We start from the raw sequence: 18,584 nt of genomic DNA, 5'->3' as shown, positions 1-18,584 counted from the left end.
ACTCACCACAGAACTTCTAACGTGTTTGCATGCTGTTATACCAACCTAATGGTTTTACAGATCAAGGGATCAAACACCAGTTAAATATAGTCGCACTTTAACTTGAAATATGTTAAAGTGGAATAAAGTGGAATAAAGACATTTGATGTGTCTTAACTCAGACAGACAGAGGAAGTTGTCAAAGAAAAACTGCTTCTTTTCTCAAGAGCCAACCTGCTTCATGACAGAGGACAAAAAGGACAGTGACGTGGGACAAAGAGACTTCAAGAAGTCCACACGGTCTCAAATTCGGGGCTGCAAACCTTGCAGCTATCAAACAGAGTATACGCAGAGGTGGAGTAGCGTGAGTAGCACATTTGCAGGGCAGCAGCAGCAGGTGTGGTGCTCAGTATGTGCCCACACAGGAGGCGTTCATGCACAGTATTGCATTGTACAATGAACAATCACTGTAGTTACACACATTAAAATAAAAGAAACAGGAGCTGTTATGTGGCCTGTGTCCTCAGCTGAATTGATTAAAATAGATGATAGTATAACTGTATCTGTATGTGAGATGGACAACTGAAATACACTTTCTGTGTAGACATACCATCAGTTAGTTCAAATCTCACAACTGTTGGGAAAACGTGGTTGGAGAATGAAAACATTTATAGTTGGGTTATAAACGCGTGTGCTGACAAAAATGATTTACTGATGGATTCTCTCTACCTGTCATGCAGGAGGTGTTGAACCCATTGCAGAGGTGGCTGGTGATGGGGAGGAACTGGAACTTCAACAGGAAGCCGCCAAGTTCATCAAGAAGAAACAGCCATCTAAGAAAGCCAAGAAAGGTAGGAGCACAAACTCCTCCATTACTCATCTTTCTACTCGTCTCCTCTGTAGTGTACTGCCATCCTTTTCTCCTTCCCTTCTTTGTTTCTTTATTTGGAGCTGAATACTCTCCGGCTCTCAGACCCCTCAGTGGCTCTGCTTCACCTTGTCACATTTCCAACCGACCCGTATCAAAATACATCACTCCATCGGTACATCCGCAGCATTGCTCCCAGCTTGTCAGTAAATCCTGAGCAGAGCCCTGACACTGATATCTGTTCACTGTCTGTCACACTGTTGTAATCCACCCCATTTTCCCTCACGGCACAGTGCTCTGTCTCATCTGTTATTTGCACATACCACTTTGACTGCCATTGGCTCTTGCTCTACAGAATCAGCATGGTTCGGATTCTAGTCGGTGCCAAATGATGAAATCAAACAATAAACATGGTCCTGCAGATGCAGTTGATATTGCTGTGACTTGTGCTGTATGGGTGAAGTCTCACTTTAGCCCCTTTTATACAACCTGAGTGAAGCGGGAATGTTGCAGCGTTATTCCATCTAATCGTTGAAAGATGTATGAAAGTGGAGTGGGGGCTTTGTTGCCCTCCTTTAAGCCAGCAGTGGACGTGGCGTAATCAAGGGTCTTCTTAACGGCAATATAGTGCGAACTCTTTGTAAAAGTGGCTTTTGATAGCTGTCACCACAGATGGCGAACAGCGAAGATCAGGCCCATGAGCCTCTAGCACCTTTGCTTTACTTTCCAATCATGGCAGCACTCTGATCATGAAACTGTGTCGCTTCTTTACCCCTTGCTAAAACACTGGAGGGGATCTTGAGTTTGTTCACTCAGTCTACATGTGTTTTGTTGGAGGGGAGGGCAGGAATATGCGATGCCAGGACCACTGTTACAAGCCAGTCGGTTTGATGACTTTAGGATTGCCTTTCATCAGACTGTGACCTCCGGCAGGCACTGGGGCAGCAGACTGTGAAGCGGTTAGGATGAAAGTCAGCACTTCCAAGTTTGAGGCCTCTGTACTTCAACCAAAACCAGTAGATTGCCTCTTTTGTTTTGCTGCTCATTTACTGGTCCATCTACTTTCTAACCCTCATGTATAATCATCATTCATTTGCCCATTCTCATGCATATGGTATGTGTAAAACCCATAATGCTCTTGAGGATGTTCTTGCCTGGAAATACGTGTCATTCCCTGCTGTGCATTAGTCTGTGTTTCATATCGGACTGTGGCCATAATCACAGCGAAGGACATCCTTTTATTATCATAGTGTTATTTCTATGGACTGTGTCTTCCGGCGTTGTGAGAGTGGAGCTGGGAGCATGTCCGGTGTTGCTGGCTTACTGTTGCCAGGTCTACACTGTTTCTCTGTTTGGGGAGTTGGACCACGTTCTCATCCTCTATTCAGAGTCTGCTGTGTCTCGTTCTCACTCTCTCCTCTCTTTGTGTTGTCGTCCAACTGGCTCTGATCTCACTTTGTCCCTCTTTCCGTCTGTCTGATAGAGACGCAGCAGGTCGGCAGAGGAGATATCTGGTCATTTAGCAGAAGCTTCTGACTCTGTTTATTTTCCTAATCAACCCAGTCAAGTGGGCTGCCACTTCAGTTTCTTTTTTCTTTCTTCCTTCCTGCCCTGTTTTATTTTGTTATCCCATTTAGTTACAAACCTGATGAGTTTCATCTGCAGATCTCTCTGAAAGCACACACACACACCACCCTATCTCAGTCAACTAAACACACACTTTCAACAAACACATATTGTTTCCTGGCTCCTGGCCGTGCACACATGCACACACACCGGTCTCCTGCCAGAGACGGGCTTCTGGTTTGCATTGAGGACAAATCCGTGTTTTATGACAGTTTGTCTTTCCTAAACCATGGCAGATAGATTCTCTTTGATGGGCTCTACTTTTGTTAGTTGTGTGTGTGTGTGTGTGTGTGTGTGTGAGAGAGAGAGAGAGTGTGTGTGTGTGTGTGTGCGTGCACACACATGTGGTTAATCCACTCAGGCGGCGCCACTAATGAGAAGGGGAGCTGCAGGAGACACAAAGAGGGCGACACAGGGATCATTAGATATACACTCATATATGGTACATATACATTCACACACACACACACACACACAGCCTGTAAATCTTTGTGGTTTACCACTGTATGTTTTCTGAGCTTAGAAACAGTTACTGCATCCACACACACACAAGGATGGATATTCAAATTAAAACAAACTTTACCTAATTAATTACTCCAACTTTGACGAGAAATTGTCACATTAACGTCTTAAAATTACATTTTTAACCAGTAATTTAAAAATCAAAAGGCTTTCAGTTTACAGTGACATGAAACGAGCAAATTCTCACATTTGGGAAGCTGCATCTGGGAAACATTGATCTGTGATAAATGACTAAAGCAAATAATTAACTACATTTCCCCTGAATCCTGTTGTTTCCTGTCATAAGCCCAACCTTAGTTTCTTCAGTCCCTCCAGCAGATGTTCCATCCACCATAAAGTTTGTGTAGCATGTAGTATGTTTATGTAGGAGTCTAAAATATGAATGAATATACTTTGATTATCAGTGCTAGGTCAAACTCACACTACATGTGCAGCATTAAGATCAATGCTAATACACTGTTAACTCTGTATATGAGAGGTGCGTCAGTGGAAATCTGACATTTCTGTCATCTGATGTGTAATTGTTTGAGGTTCATTGTGTGTCTGTCTGATGATCCTGAGCTTAATATCATAACAGAGATTTACTACAACTTTACATCTGTGATTCACACACACACACACACACACACACACACACACACGTCACTGTTTTGTTTCAGTTCTGCCCTACAGACCGGATTGAAAAAACCAAAAGGAAAATGATCCCTAATTAGTATTGTTTGTCATGGAAACCTCCAGAGTAAGTCTGTGGTTTGCACTTAAAGCAAGAGGAGGAAGAAGGAGGGACGGAGGGAACTGATTTGGGGACGAAGGGAGGGGTGAGAAGGGAAGGGTAGCATCATGTCCAGGCTTGTCCTGTACCCACCACTCCTCCTCCTCCTCCTCATCATCATCATCATCATCATGCAGAAAAACACAGAGGGAAAATAAGAAACAGAAGTGTGATTGTTTATTAAACCTATAAAGGCTCGACTCAGGAGGATAACATCCATTTCTTTCTAATCTTTTTTTATTATTATCGCTACTTCTATTAGAACGCCATGGGCAATGTCAGGAGTAAAACTGATTGATAGCAATATTAGACTGATGATTTCTGTCTCATTGTGATGAAATACTTTGATTTGTCATATCTTAAATTTGCTGGAATAGCCAAAATTGATATTGTTTTTTGGTTTTAATTGTCCTAAATATTTATTATATATCTATGACATTACACCATGACAGCTGATTTTACCCATGTACCTCACACATACTGTACAGAAGCACAGCATTCCCAATACATGCCCAGTTTTTCTCTCACTTTGATGTCATGTGATAAAGACATAAAAAAATTTCCCCTCTAAAAAACTACACACTCAACATTAACAAACATTTTGATAGGAATCCTTTATATTTGTCACTCAGATTTGCATTTTACACTTGAAAAATAATAATAATCCTGTTATTAGTCTCAAGTGGGCAAAATAGCCACAGTGTTTGCAGATTACTGGAAATTCTATTCCTGCATTTCTTCTTACATATTGTCTGTTGATACAGACATATCTGTGCTAAGATAAAATGAGTGTATAATATGATGCCAGTGCATTAGTGGCTCTCTGTCCACAGCTAGACATACAGTAGAGTGTTTGTGTCTGATGGTGGCGAAATGCCAGAGAAGCCTGTGGGTGTACCAGGCAGCTCACAGCTCCTATAAAACCAGGGAACAAGGTGGTGGAGAACAAATCAGTTCAAAGCTCTTATTTTTCAGACAAAGACGCATACACCTTCCGCCTACCTGTCTATGACTTAAAAGTAATTAGGCGCCATGCCAAACCCGGCACCACACACACACACACAGAGCTCTCTGTTAGAGTGCATGGCGGCCCGGAAAGCACATTTGGTCGACTTGAAAGACATCAAAAGGCGTCTGAGAGTGGGACACAGAGAGAGAAAGAGAGGGAGAGAGAGAGGAGGAAGAGTGTAGCAAGCTCTCTCTTTCTCTCCCCAGCTTGAAAAGGAGGGATGAAAGAGAGATGAAAGGGAGAGTGTCTTCCTTCTCCTCTTTCCTGGCGCTGCATCCCTTTTTGTTGTTCTGCTCCTCCCCTACAGCCCACCTGGGATCACAGACACCATCCAGAGCACACACACACACACACACATATGTGCACACAACTGGATGCAGATACACACTCCAACAAGAAAGTCCAGGTCTACGTACAGTTTCTTCTTCTGTCCAGCTTCTTCTGTCATGCACATACAGTGCATATGAAAAGATATAGAACACACACTCATATTTTAGCTCTTTCTCTCTCTCTCACACACACACACACTCACACCACACACACTCTCTCTTGCAGAGTTGAGCAAAATCTGAACCCCGACCAAACACTGAGTCTTGCTCTCTTCCCTGCGTTTTGTCTGTGAGTCAGTGGAGGACTCATCAGGGCCAGTGTCAGTCTGCGGTCAGTGATCTCATTAAGCCACATTATGTACCAACACAGCCACTATAGATTTATGCTAACAGCTATTAGCCACCATCATGAGACCTTGTCCTCTGTTATTCAGCTGTGCCTCAGCTATATTAGCATCAAATAGATGTAGCAATGTCTGCTGTCAGTCGTTCAGGCATGTCAGTATTGCACCTTACACATATTACCAGTTACCATTAGCTATTCACCTTCACCCATTAGTAATGTCTTTTGTGCATTAGCAATAGCTGTAGCTTTATCCATTAGGTGCTGAATCCAGATAAAAGCTGTTATCCATTACGGACTGTCTTTATTACTGTAAATCTATAACCATCTCCAAGAAAATGTAGATAAAGAGAAGCCGATGAGTCAGAGAGGGATTTTTAAGCTTTGAGAAAGTCAGTCCTTCTGTAAAACCTTCAATCAACCTGCATTACCTTGTCTCAAAGGAGCTGCCAGCTGAGCTGAACGACTGTTGGTCTGGGTTACAGTAGAGATTTCTTTAGTCCCAGTTCACTAAACCCATTTGCACATTTGCATTTTCACAGCATTTGTGGAACCTATGAAGATGGAAGGTAGATAACTGATGTTTTTGTGTACAGCAAACTGCTTAAAATAGCAGCTTCTGAATCGTGTTGATGGTTAACTGACTTGTAATCAGGAGAAGTGCACCTCTCTCCACTCTGTTTTTGCACCATGTAACTTTGGTGACTTTCAGTTATCGACCCCTTTGATGAATTTTGTGTCTGTTGTCTGAGCGGCTTTTTTTCTGTACATGAGCTGTTAGCTTCTGGTGGTTTGCTGCTTCCACAAAAACTATAAAATTAGTTTCGCACATTTAGGTATACAGACTTTAAAAGTGGGAAAACGAGAGCACTGTCAGCAAATACTTAAAGTTGATGTATGAAAATATGAATTGAGCAAGAAAAAGTTGGAAGGCAGGTCCCAGAAAAAGGTCTCTAGGGCTCAGGGCTTCTGCTTTTGAAAAGTTATTTGAGTCCCCTGATGATTTCAGAGGCTTCTCCACTGCAACATGAACCAAACTGTAACACTAAATCTCTGTAATTATAGAAAATTGGCATGAAAAGGGTGCAAATCATAAGATATCAATAGAATTACAATTTGCCCACAGGCATCTTTGAGTCTATTAGCGTCAACTTTCAGGAAGGTCATTTTAATTAGTTTAATTTTAGTTTCAAGTTCTGTACTCTGATTTATATGGCATGTACAGTTACATCCTCCTTCTTTTTCTGTGGATAGAGAGATAAATCAGTTAGCCTTCCCTGTCTGTCATGTGAGTTGTGTTGTCAGCAGCAGAGGTGGAGCTGCACAGGTAATGAAACTTATAGTGACTCAGTGAGAGTCAGCGTTCAGCCGGAGGAGACTTGTACTAACACGGCTGAATTACACAGTCCTGCTGTGTCAGTCTGTCTGTCAGATTCTGAACAGTGAACAGAGCTATCAGCTTACTGTCACACACTGCGGCTGCTATTCACATCCAGCTTCTGCACACACACACACACACATGCCCTCAGTGGGCAGGTTTCCTCATCCTGAACAGGATCCTCCCGGGCCATGGCCAGAACTTCTGACCCATAGACTTCTGTTCTGGACGTCCGTGTGTGTCTGTTTGTCTGCGTGTTGATGTGTGTGACAGATAGAGGTCTCTCTATTCCCAGCTCACCCCCATGAATAAAAACACAGATAGAAAATGAACTCTTGTTTGGAAATTGCCACACACACACACACACACACACACACACACAGTCCTTTTGAGGCTAAGTGTCCTTGCAGATGGAAGCTAAATTTTGTGGCATATGAAACAAAGCTTGAATGTTGTATGTGTCTGGTGTGTATGTTGGGATTTCAGTGTGTGTAGGTGTGTTTGTTGTGTATGTTCAATGCTGTTTATAGTGTTTAAACGTAGGTGTAGTCATTATTGAAAATGCTGACATAAACCTGCAGGCTGAGTCATGATCTGTGTCTGTGTGTGTTCACAGATCTTGTTTCAAGTGCACAAGTTTCATGAAATCAGTCTGTCTGTGTTGAAATGAACAACAAAGACTGCAGCTGGTTTCATTGTAAAATTAAAAACTGATAGCACAGTATATGCGGAGTGACTTGAAGTGAGTAGAAAGATATACTGTACATTTCCCCAGTTTACAAGTAGGTAGCAAGGACCATAATGATGTGTGACTAATAATAATAATTTAGAAATATACCATCATGACTTAAAAGATGACTGATCTTTTAAAAAGTCAAAATGTGGATCAGGGCGTACAGGAAGCCTCACAGCAGGGGGTTGTTACCAGTAATTTTGGGAGGGAAAAAAAAAAAGTCCAATTCTATGTTTTTAGGTCTAGTTGCACGTTGGAGCGCCACAAGAGTTTGTATTTTTGCTTCATCAGGGGGTTGCATGGCATTTAAATTGGTGTGGTGTGTGTTAAATTACAGCTGGTTTTCAAACGCGTGTCCCCCAAGTCAAACATGTCATACGTGCGTTCTCAAAATAAAACTGCTCACTTCCCCGAGTCCTACTCGTCACGTGTGAGCTCCTCGAGTCCAACTGGATGTCGAGTGTGAGCTCCACACATCCTGAATGTTTGTCAGCCACCCCTAAATCCAAGTCGTCATCAACTGCGAGTTCCTGGAAACGAGCTGTGCCTCAAGTGCAACTTTCCCATATCCAACTGGTCATTAAAAGTTCGTTCCTGTATCCAATTGGACATCAATCTGAATTCCCTGAAATCCAACAGTTTGTCAAGTGAGTGCTCACTAAATCCAACTCATCACCACCTACATGTTTTCTAAATCCATGTCTTCATCAAGTGTGTTAAAGAAAAAAGTAATCAGCCGATGGCAGCTTTAAACCCTGTCATCTTACACAGTCTTTTCAGCCAAGTTGAAGTATTTTTATCTAGATTTTTTTCCTATACGATCATCTACTGTCTACAGAAATATAGTTTTGATGGAGAGGTATTAATCACCCTTATGTAACAAAACTTTTGCCCAAAAGCAGAATTAGGAAAAAACTTCTAATATAAGAATCCGCTTTAAAAAGCCACAGGGTTTTGTGTAATTGTAGAATGTAAACTTTTCCTCACAAAATTCACAGAAACAAAACTAAGAAGGACCTCGGTGTCATCAGTGGAAGCCCTGACAAAAAAATGACAGATGAAGGTATGGGATTTATTCACTGAAAAGAGAATGAGCACATCTTTGGTCACTGTTCTGATTGAACTGGGAATGGAAAGTCATCCCACCACCACCACTATGACCTCCTGACTGGTTTTAATCTCTGGGCTTGTAGCTTGTCAACAACATTTTTAGGTAGCAACATTTGCTCTTGTACTGTAACTCCAAAGCTCATGCGTGCCAACAATATCCCCACCGCATGGCTATCACGCCATCTCCGGAGCTATTTGTTGGCTCCGGTTGTGTTGACGGAGCACTGATGAGATGCTCGGCTGTTTAATGTGTGTGTAATGTTCCACTAATGTCTCTGCAACGATATTATCTGATCAGCTATTCTTGGCCAGAGGCTAATGCTTGTGGTGATTACAGATAGAGATGAGGACAACGATCCAAATATTTGTTGCCTGGCCGGGTAACAGGGTGGACTAATGCTTATGGACTTGTGGCACCCTGTATCGGAAAGTTCAGGGGTTTTAAGCCTTACAACAGCCGTTAAGCCCTGTCAGTGACCTTGTGTTGGGAAAGCTCATTCATTGTAATTTGTCTTGTGGTGGTAGAAAACCACTGTAAAAAAAAAGCATATCATGTACCTGCAGTGTTGTGAGGCCACCAGCGTGTGTTGTTTAGGCAGAGCAATGATTTAGACAATGCTAATAATTGCAGCATTGAGAATGTGGAGCTTCTCTAGTTTATCTCCAGGAGAAGGAGGCAGTATTTAAAGTGAAATAACAGCAGGTGCTATGGGAAAAATATATCAGCTCTTTATTAAGCCAGTATGACGCAACAGGGAGTTTTATCGAAACAATCGAATTAATCAAAGGTGTGTTGGTAAGTCCTGTAAATTATGGCTACGAGAGAGTGGGGGAGAGACAGATCGAGGAGGGGGGGTGAAAAGGAAGGAGATTTAGGGATGAGAGGGGCAGGGGGCGGTTGAGAGGGAGAGAAGGGAGAGACAGGAACTATTCTGGCTACGATAACCATCAACAAACCAGACAGTCTTTCAGAGGTGGAAAGCCAGATGTGTGTGTGTGTGTGTGTTTCCCCTCAGGTCATGTAACATGTGGTAAGGAGGCAGTGTTTTTGCGGTAGTGTCCATTCAGGCTCTGGCTCCTGAGGGAACCTTCCAGAAGGAATGAACGCTCTTCCTCTGGGAGGCCCGTGTAGGAAGTGCAGCTTCCAGTGGGGAGGAACCGGCCTTCACACCTCCTGCTGCTTTTCACATTAAGGCCATGGCAGCTATGTTATGGGATATAACCGTTAATCTAATGCATTTTATGGTAGCTACCAGTTCATTTTATACATTTCATGGGTTAGTCCAGCTACACAAGATGTGCCTCCCCATAGCTTTGAATAATGAAGTGCACTTGATGTTTTAATATCCTGGAAAAAAAAAAAAAAAATCCTCTTACACATCCAAAAATGATGATATATCATTTTAGCATAATGTTTTTTGAGACATACATCAGCTCATTCTAGCACACACATTTTGTATTCTAAAATGTTTTTATTATAACATTAAAGTATTGACTTGATACCAATAATGATTAAAATAAATACCTCTAATTAAGGAATAACCAAACATGAATTTTCTTAATTTTTAGCAAGAAAACACCCTTACTGGCAGATACATTCAAACATGGTTTTAGCATGTGGCTATGTGTAAACAGTGTTAATTAAGCTAAATATTAGCCTCATTACATTAACCTCAAATTTTGTTTGGGTTTAGTAGCTGGAAGGACAATTATTAGTTGCTGATTGTTTGGCAAAAATATACATTAGATGGGCAGATAAGACTATGTATTCTAATATCATAGAAGCAGAGTGTGTTAGCTATGACATTCAGACAATATTGTAGCTTGTATTTGAATAATAGACTCAAACTCTGCTGTAGCACAGGGAGCTGGTGCAGTAACATCCTGGAAGCAGAATACATCTAATACATACTCACTGCAGAGGCTAATGGTCAAGCTAATGCACTCTGACATAATGGTGTTGATGCTAACAGATTCACCCTTTGTGGTAGCTAGCGGTCAGGCTAATGCATTCCAGCCTCTTGGTTAGCAGTAAGCTAATGTGTTCCAACATCAAGGTCGCTAGTGGTTCACCAGATCAGCTGTAAAATGGTTTCAGCATTTAAACTGGTTTAGCTGGACTTCATTTTGACTTTCCAGCCACTGGAAGATACCACAGAACAGAACAGGTTATTTAGTAAAATAAGCTAAATCCACCACTCTGTTTGTAAAGTAAATGTTCTGTGTTTTTTTACAGAGGGATTTGCTTAATTTTGAAAGACAGGAAACCCACACAGACTTTTTCTGTTACTCTTCATCTCTGTAATTTAAAGAAAATATTCCTTGTCTTTCTCACAGACTCCCTTATAAGCTTGAAGAAACTTAAGTTAATAACTCCTCAGTTCTGTTAGTAAGAATTATTTCATCTTTCATATCAGTTTGTTTGTGAATTTATATTTATCCTTTTTGTTTACAGTAGCTGTTAAGATACTATATTGTCAAATAAAAAGAAAGAAAATGTGTTCAATGCTAAAAGCCTCACTTAAAACAGTGTTCACCTGGTTTAAAGACACTGGGGGTAATCGGGCTGTTTTGTGCTGTAATAAAAGCCCCCCTTTGTTGCCCCAATCCCCTTGAATCCCATCACCCTGCAACCCTTCCCCCATTTTTTTTAACAAGGGACCTTTAATTTGGCGAGAAGGAAGCAATGAATTGTGGAGTATACTTTTCCACGGGAGGCCTGGGAAGTGTAGGCCTCGCTCTCTCTCTCTCTCCTTGTCCCGTGCAAAACTCAATAAGTAACACATGTGGGACTGGAGCTGCTACTGCACGCCTCCTCCTCACTCAGCCCTCTGTGTCCCTTTCCCTTATTTGTTCTCTCTCTCTCACACACTTCAGTGTTCACTCAATCTCACAATCTCAGGAGGTGAAAGCTAGAATAAATGGTCTGTCATTATTTATTGATGCCATAGTCTTTTGCAGTGACCTAAAGTTGTACTAATCACCATTATTTTATATTAACAATCAAATAACTGCAGTGTGAAAGCAGTCCATGTAATCTAGAACCAAAATTAGCAACTAGCTAGTGAAGAAGGTGGAACATCTAGAAGCTAAAGCACTGGATATTTATGTTGATGGAGACTAAACCAGAGCTAAAAGAGGTGTAAATATCGAACTTTCATCCATCAGGTGGCCACAAACACACCGTCAAATCAATGCTAATGTTGTGTCGATAATGTTTGCTAACACATTCATGTGTTAGATGTGATTTCAGTTTGCTCTGCTGCCCCCAAGAGGCCAGAAAGATCTTGTAATGCAGCTTTAAGCCTGAAAAACAGTGGTTTGTTTGTAAAGAAAACTTCCTGAATTTTTGTCACCATACTTGCAGCTAACAAGACATTTAAAAACAGTGTGTTTCCCACCAGTTTGTAAGTTTTCACCTAGATTAGGAGGTCCAGCTTTGACGAATAAACCTTAAGAAACTATTTTAGTTCTGAGTTTTCATACAGATTTATACAGGGGTGTAATATCTTTTGTTTTGAACCGCTGCATGTGTAATGTGTGGATTTTGGGGTAGCTTCTGCCTGTGTGTGTGTGTTTAGGGGGATGTGTGTATGTGTGTGTGTGTGTGTGTGTATGTGAGAGAGAGGGAGAGTTTATCAGAGGAGACGTGTCAATTAGCTGGGGGGTACAGAAGGCAGAGCCGGAGGTCAGAGGTCAGGGCGAGGGGATTCGTCAGCTGTCACTAACTATAAAAACTTACTGTGTTCTTGTGCGTGTGTGTGTGTGTGTGTGTGTGTGTGTGTGTGTGTATGCGATGGCGAGGCCCTAGTTGCGGGTCAGTAGCCATTGAGCCGAGACTGAGAACACATGCCTTTACACACACACACACATACACACACTCACAGTTCCAACTCACTGTGTGTGGTGACACCTTCCCTTGTGAACAACCAGACAATATCCTCTGTATTTTAAAAAGAAGTACAAACTGTTACTGAATGACATGAACTGACTTGATATTGTTTGAGTGAACATACTAGACAATAAAAAAAAGTTTAAATGAGTTGAGATTGAGATGGATTTATGGTAAACATCCACTAATCAGGCAATAAAATGTGTCCGGACTCCTTCAAACAACAATAAAACCCAGCTGGTTTCAAAATAGACTTGTCTGTTGATGTGACTGATGCTAACTGTGTCACATCAAACAATCAGAAACATCTTTTTCAAAAATGATCAATTTCAAAAGCTAGAAATCTGACAGTTACACAACACAAATACAATCATGTGGGTTTTTAAGAATCTTTGGAATCTCTGCAGCATTGAGGCAAAATTGATAGCAAAGACTTTTGTCCCTATCAATCATTTACACCCAAATACATGGGAAAATAAGGCCCAGGCTCACAAGTACTGGAGTTACCCTTTGAATACACCTCTAGGTTAACCAAACCAACTGTCCATTGTAAACACAGTCAGTCACCGCTGACAGACTTACTTTATTTCCTGCTTCAACTTTGACCTCCCGTGCTTACCGTAGTTGTGCACACAGTTTTCCTGTGCAGTGACAGATTAATTGCAGGTGCACTCATTCTTAGTTTTTCCTCTAGGTGGTGGTTTAGATAACCTTGATAATCTTTTGTTTTACAACCTGACTGTTAATGTTTCTTACCCCATCTGACTTTGTTTTGCTGTCACTGATTCCAGCACTTACTTTGACTCCAGCGTTCAATAGAACAGATAGCCAGAAGCACAAAAGTAAGAAACCCAATTATCCTTTCAGAAAGCTTACTTTAAACATTTATTATGTAAACAAAGGAAAAGTAAAATCCCTATAATGTCAGACCTTGAGTGATTACTCGGAGGTAATGATTTCAGTTTTCCAAAGTTCACATATAGACTTTCTAGAGGTCTGGAAATTACCTGTTCCTCTGAGAGCTTAAGTGTTTTCTCTAGCAGAGCGAGAAGTGATCAGTGTCAGTAGAAGTAGTCAGGTCAGTTCTCTCAGTGTTGGCAACCACTCAAAACCAAGTACAGGCTTTAGGCCGCAGACAGAAGCATTATGGGTACGTAATGCCTCCTTTCCTCTCCGTCCTCTCTATCTCTCTCCTTCTCATGCCCTCCATCCTTCTGTCCATCTCCATCTCTTCCTCTTTCTTCCCTGCAGTCTTGTGTGTGCCCAGTAATAAGAGCAGTGTGTGTGTGTGTATGTGTGATCACAGAGGACATGATTAGTTTCCTTCATTAGGCTAAAGGCCGGGCTGTGCTCCATGGCAAATATTGAGCCATGGAAATGAGAGACATTTACACACACACACACACACACACACAACATACACACACTTTGAAAGGGCACACCTCTAACACTCGTCTAATATGCGCTCACAGTCCTGGACAGGACATTCCTCATTTATTCAGCAAATGGTCATACACACACACACTCTTAAACGCCACACATACGTATAAACTGCCACATGCACACACACAAAACCCATGCAGACATATTCACACACACACACTCACACACACTCACTAACCACATTTTGACACTCTCCCTCACACAGAGTAAACATACACACTCACAAAATCCAAGCTCTGCAGACACACACACACTCACACATACTTTCTGGCCTAATCCAACACTGCCCAGCTCCACCACACACACATCCCCATAGAAAGCACACACACTCATACAAGTTTAAACCACACACACACACACACACGTGCCAAAGCAAATGGGTGCAGGTTGGTGTGTTCCCGTGGCTTTAATTAATTCCAGCAATTAATGAGACGTAATCAGTTCCAGACCGAGCCAGGTCAGCAGCCGCCACACGTGTGCGTGTGTGTGTGTGTGTGTGTGTGTGTGTGTGAGAGTCATCTCTCCGCAACACAAACTGACGATTTGATCCACGTCGACCACCGTCACTGCTTCACTGGTCAAACTGAAGGCGACAGACATCACCTGCTGTGACTACAAATACAACTACTACTCCTTCATCTAGCACCAACGCTGTGCTATCACTGCTATCACTACTGTTTCAGTCCACTACTACTGCTGTTTGTTATGCTGCTTCTGCTACTGCAGAGTAACACTGCTGCTTAGGCTACTACTCTAACATACTTCTACTGCTACTACAGCTTACACCATAACTACTTTTTCCACATGCAAGATGAAGAAGCACCAGCAGTAGCAGTACTTTGGAGTCATGGGAGTAGTAGAAGTAAATGCAGCAACAGCAGTATTATTACCACTAATTTTACTTATCCTGATGTTGCCGCATGTACTACTTCCACTCCTATGCACTGTAAATACTATTACTGCTACAGCAACTGCTACTGGAGGCAATAACTAGTTCTACGTTTAGGAGTCATAGGAGTAGTAGTAGTGTGAGCCACTAAAGCATCATTAGTACCAGTACTTTAACTAGTACTGCTGTTGCAGCTTATGCTACTAGTACTTTTAATACTGCAACTACTACTTCTGGTACTACAACTCACACTACATTTAATGTTTACCACCACCACTACTTACACTGACTGTTCTCTAGCACAAACCAACAGATGTTATGTCCAAATGCAAAAATATGTACACATGCAGGAGTTATATACTGTAAACCACATTCTCTTTATTTAAAAAGTTTGTGGACACACATACACACACACACACACCACACACACACACATGCATACACACACCTTGGTAAGAACAGGAATGTGCAAATACAAGCCTCTGTTCCCTCAAATACATTTGCATACATAAAAACACACCCACACACACATGCATAATACAAAAAATATGTGTAGCTGTAGATTCACTTTACCGTGTCTGGACACACACCACAAATCACATACACTCACACACACACTCACACAGACACACACGTGCGGTGTGTAGCTATGTGCTGAGCTGGTGCTGCGCTGGCTGGTAGAGGAGGAAGAGGGTTTAACGCAGACAAAGACAGCCAGGCCCCGCCCACAGGAAGAGACTGTCGAGGTGGACGCCAAAGCTGACCTCTCCACCGTGTGTGTGTGTGTGTGTGTTTGACCAGAGAGAGATCCAACATGCGGACAGTGTCAAGCTAATATGTGTGCATGAGCTCATTTCAAGACTCTTAACAAACGACCATCTTCCACACACACACACACACACACACTGCGCTTGTGCTGCTGGTTGTATAGTGAGGTTTAGACTTAGGAGGGAAACTCCCTTAGATAGAGGCCCTGATACACACACACACATATATATAAATACACACACACACAGCTATTTTTCCATCATTTGCGGTGCAGGGAGCTATGCCCCGATGTTTATGACACTGTATGTCTGTCTGGAAAAATGTAAGGCTGCTGTGAGTGTGTGTGTGTGTAGGGGTATGGGAGCGTGTGTCAAGGAATGAACAGTTTTCTTGGAAGCACCGAGCTTTGACGTTTGTGTATACGTCTGTGTTTGTGTGTTTGTGGTGTGTGTGTATGTCTAACTCGGTTTATGTGTTAGTCTGTTTATCGCTGCGTGTTTTGGAGAAAGTGTTTACGCAGTCAAATTGGTCTTCCCTTCTAAAAACATGTACTCACATGTAGTCAGTTAGAAGGCCTGGCTCTGCTGCTCTGTTTGTCTCCCTGTTTTTCATCAAACCAACATCACTTCATATCAGCCGATAGATTAAAGCTGCTATCCTTGTTATTCCTGGTTCCCTTCTCTGTTTTAGTATTTGTCCCTGAAGCTCTAACTCACAGTGTTTTGGTATGGAGTGATGCTACATCCAAAATCTGTCCTTTAGTTGCCAAAGCACCAGTCCCTGGTATATACTCAGTAGGTTCCTAAAGTAAATTGAGAGTTAAGACTCCTGTATTTACATGCATTTGTAAAGTACTGAGCTGGATGCTGGATTGCGTGACATTTTATATGCATGTTCTCGATGCCCAGAGAACGAATCCCAGTGATTTTCCTCTAGCACCACCAGCAGATCAGAATGACTAATTATTCAAGTGAAATATGTTGGAAACACGTCTCAGTTTCCTCCCACTCTACAGTAATGTAGCCAAAACTTCCCAGATACAGCTGCCACCATCTTTGTCCTGGTGATGTAATTTGGAGTCTGTGCAGTGGTAATTGGGTAAAAGTCTGGCCCGACCACTTCAGTCAGTCAATCACAGCTGTCAATCACAACACTACAACAACTTGTTACAGTCTTGGCTTCACTTCTGGGGAGCTGTCATGTCGTCCATCTTTATATACAGTCACTCGTATAGACATTTGTTGGCACCAGAAAATGTGTCCTAATGGTTTTGGTGGTTCCCTGATCCAGTACAATCATCATGTCACAATTTTCACTTCACATTCACATAAACCTCAGCTGTTTAGCAAATGTGAGCAACCTAACACATTATGTTAAGATAATAAACATGGTAAACATTATACCTGCTAAACAGCAGCATGTTAGCATGCTTCTGTTAATATTTAGCTCAAAGCACTGTGTCACTGAGCTGCTAACACAGTGTTACAGCCTGTATGTTAGAGAAAGGGCCTCCATGATGAAGACATACCGGGTCCTAACAACAAAACCTCACCCCAAACACACAGCATTGTACTTTACAAACGCTCTGTTGGTCTTTGCCATATGTGGATAAATGGCTCTTCTAGCCTGGAAACACAGTGTTGTTCAACAAACACCCAAACCAGTCAGACAGTTTGCTTTTGGGGGGGTTTCGTTTCACAGATTCCATGTTGGTTCATGCTGCACTGGAAGTGGCTCAGACAAATTTTTGGAATCACTGAGGTTAAGATAGCTGAGGTATAATTATACGTGTGGTTCTTTGTCAAATAACCAATCTGAGCATTCCTGCACAGTCTTTTTTTATGGGTCAACCACACACACACACACACATTTATATTTCTTGGAATACTTTGTCACTTTTGGTGCAAGCAGTTTGTGTTTTTGGCTTTCAGCAAGGATGCACACTTCAAAGCAGATCCAAGAGCACAGAGATAAATATCTTGTCAGCTGCACATAAAGGACTAAAATGTACAGTAGTTTATACACAAACACTTCACCTACACACACAGGCATGTTCTTTTATATCAAAACTCATTTTAGGTGCCATTTTCAAAGCATGTGAGTATTTTGGTGGAATGCAGACACACACACTGGCACATTCATACATATCCCCTTGAGTACCCTGTCACTATTGGATGTACACATCAAAGCCCACAATGCCTGTTATGCGTGTGGCGACAGACAGTAATTAACTGGGAACATCCCAGTGGGACCAGTACTGACTGACTCCATCAATCACAGCCAATCTGTTGCAACCACTGGAATGTCTGCAGGGAGTTTGCATGCTAACACTTCGTTAGCACAGGAGAGTAGGTTAGGGTGTGTTTGTTGGTGATGCTTAAAATTTGTTTAGTAATTTAACAGGCATAATCATGTATTAGCAAACTGAATATACCTGTTTGTGTGTGTTTCACATACATGTAACATTATCAAGTTTCATTGCCATGACAAGTTTAATTGTGTTTAGCCAGTTGTAGATTGTTAATTTTCACTTTCAACATCCAGTATGTCATGAATGAACACATTTGTGTCTCTTCAGGCACTGATGCTAAATTTTAAAAAGAAACTGATTATTTAATATTTTCCAGAACTTAATATTGTCTTCTTACTTTAATTAAAACATAGCAGGAGTTTGCAGTGCTTGTCAGCAGGTCAGATATTTGACTTGAATCACCATCATGGATCACCAGGACGAGTGCTACCACATATTTATTTCAAGGAAGTTTCAATAATTTCCAACAATGCAGTTACTGAGCTACAAATATGCAAACTATTTGAATACTGTGTGGTCCTTTGATATTTGATATGGAACATTTCATTAAAAATACAGCTGTATATTCATAGGATGGATCAGATCTGTGTGTGTGTGTGTGTGTGTGTGTGT

At 41.7% G+C, this 18,584-nt stretch overlaps 1 protein-coding gene across 1 annotated transcript in view; it reads left to right on the top strand.

Annotated features, from left to right (window-relative positions):
• bbs9 (Bardet-Biedl syndrome 9) overlaps positions 1-18,584 on the top strand; it is a 149,625-nt gene that overhangs the window by 102,586 nt on the left and 28,455 nt on the right. Inside the window, exon 21 of the mRNA XM_051076228.1 lies at positions 720-830. Coding sequence (XP_050932185.1) covers positions 720-830 — 111 coding nt within the window. The remainder of the gene's footprint in view (positions 1-719; positions 831-18,584) is intronic.

Source organism: Lates calcarifer, linkage group LG15 (genome assembly GCF_001640805.2).
Source record: "Lates calcarifer isolate ASB-BC8 linkage group LG15, TLL_Latcal_v3, whole genome shotgun sequence".
NCBI classification, from domain to species: Eukaryota; Metazoa; Chordata; class Actinopteri; family Centropomidae; genus Lates; species Lates calcarifer.
This window is presented reverse-complemented; position numbering and strand designations above follow the sequence as displayed.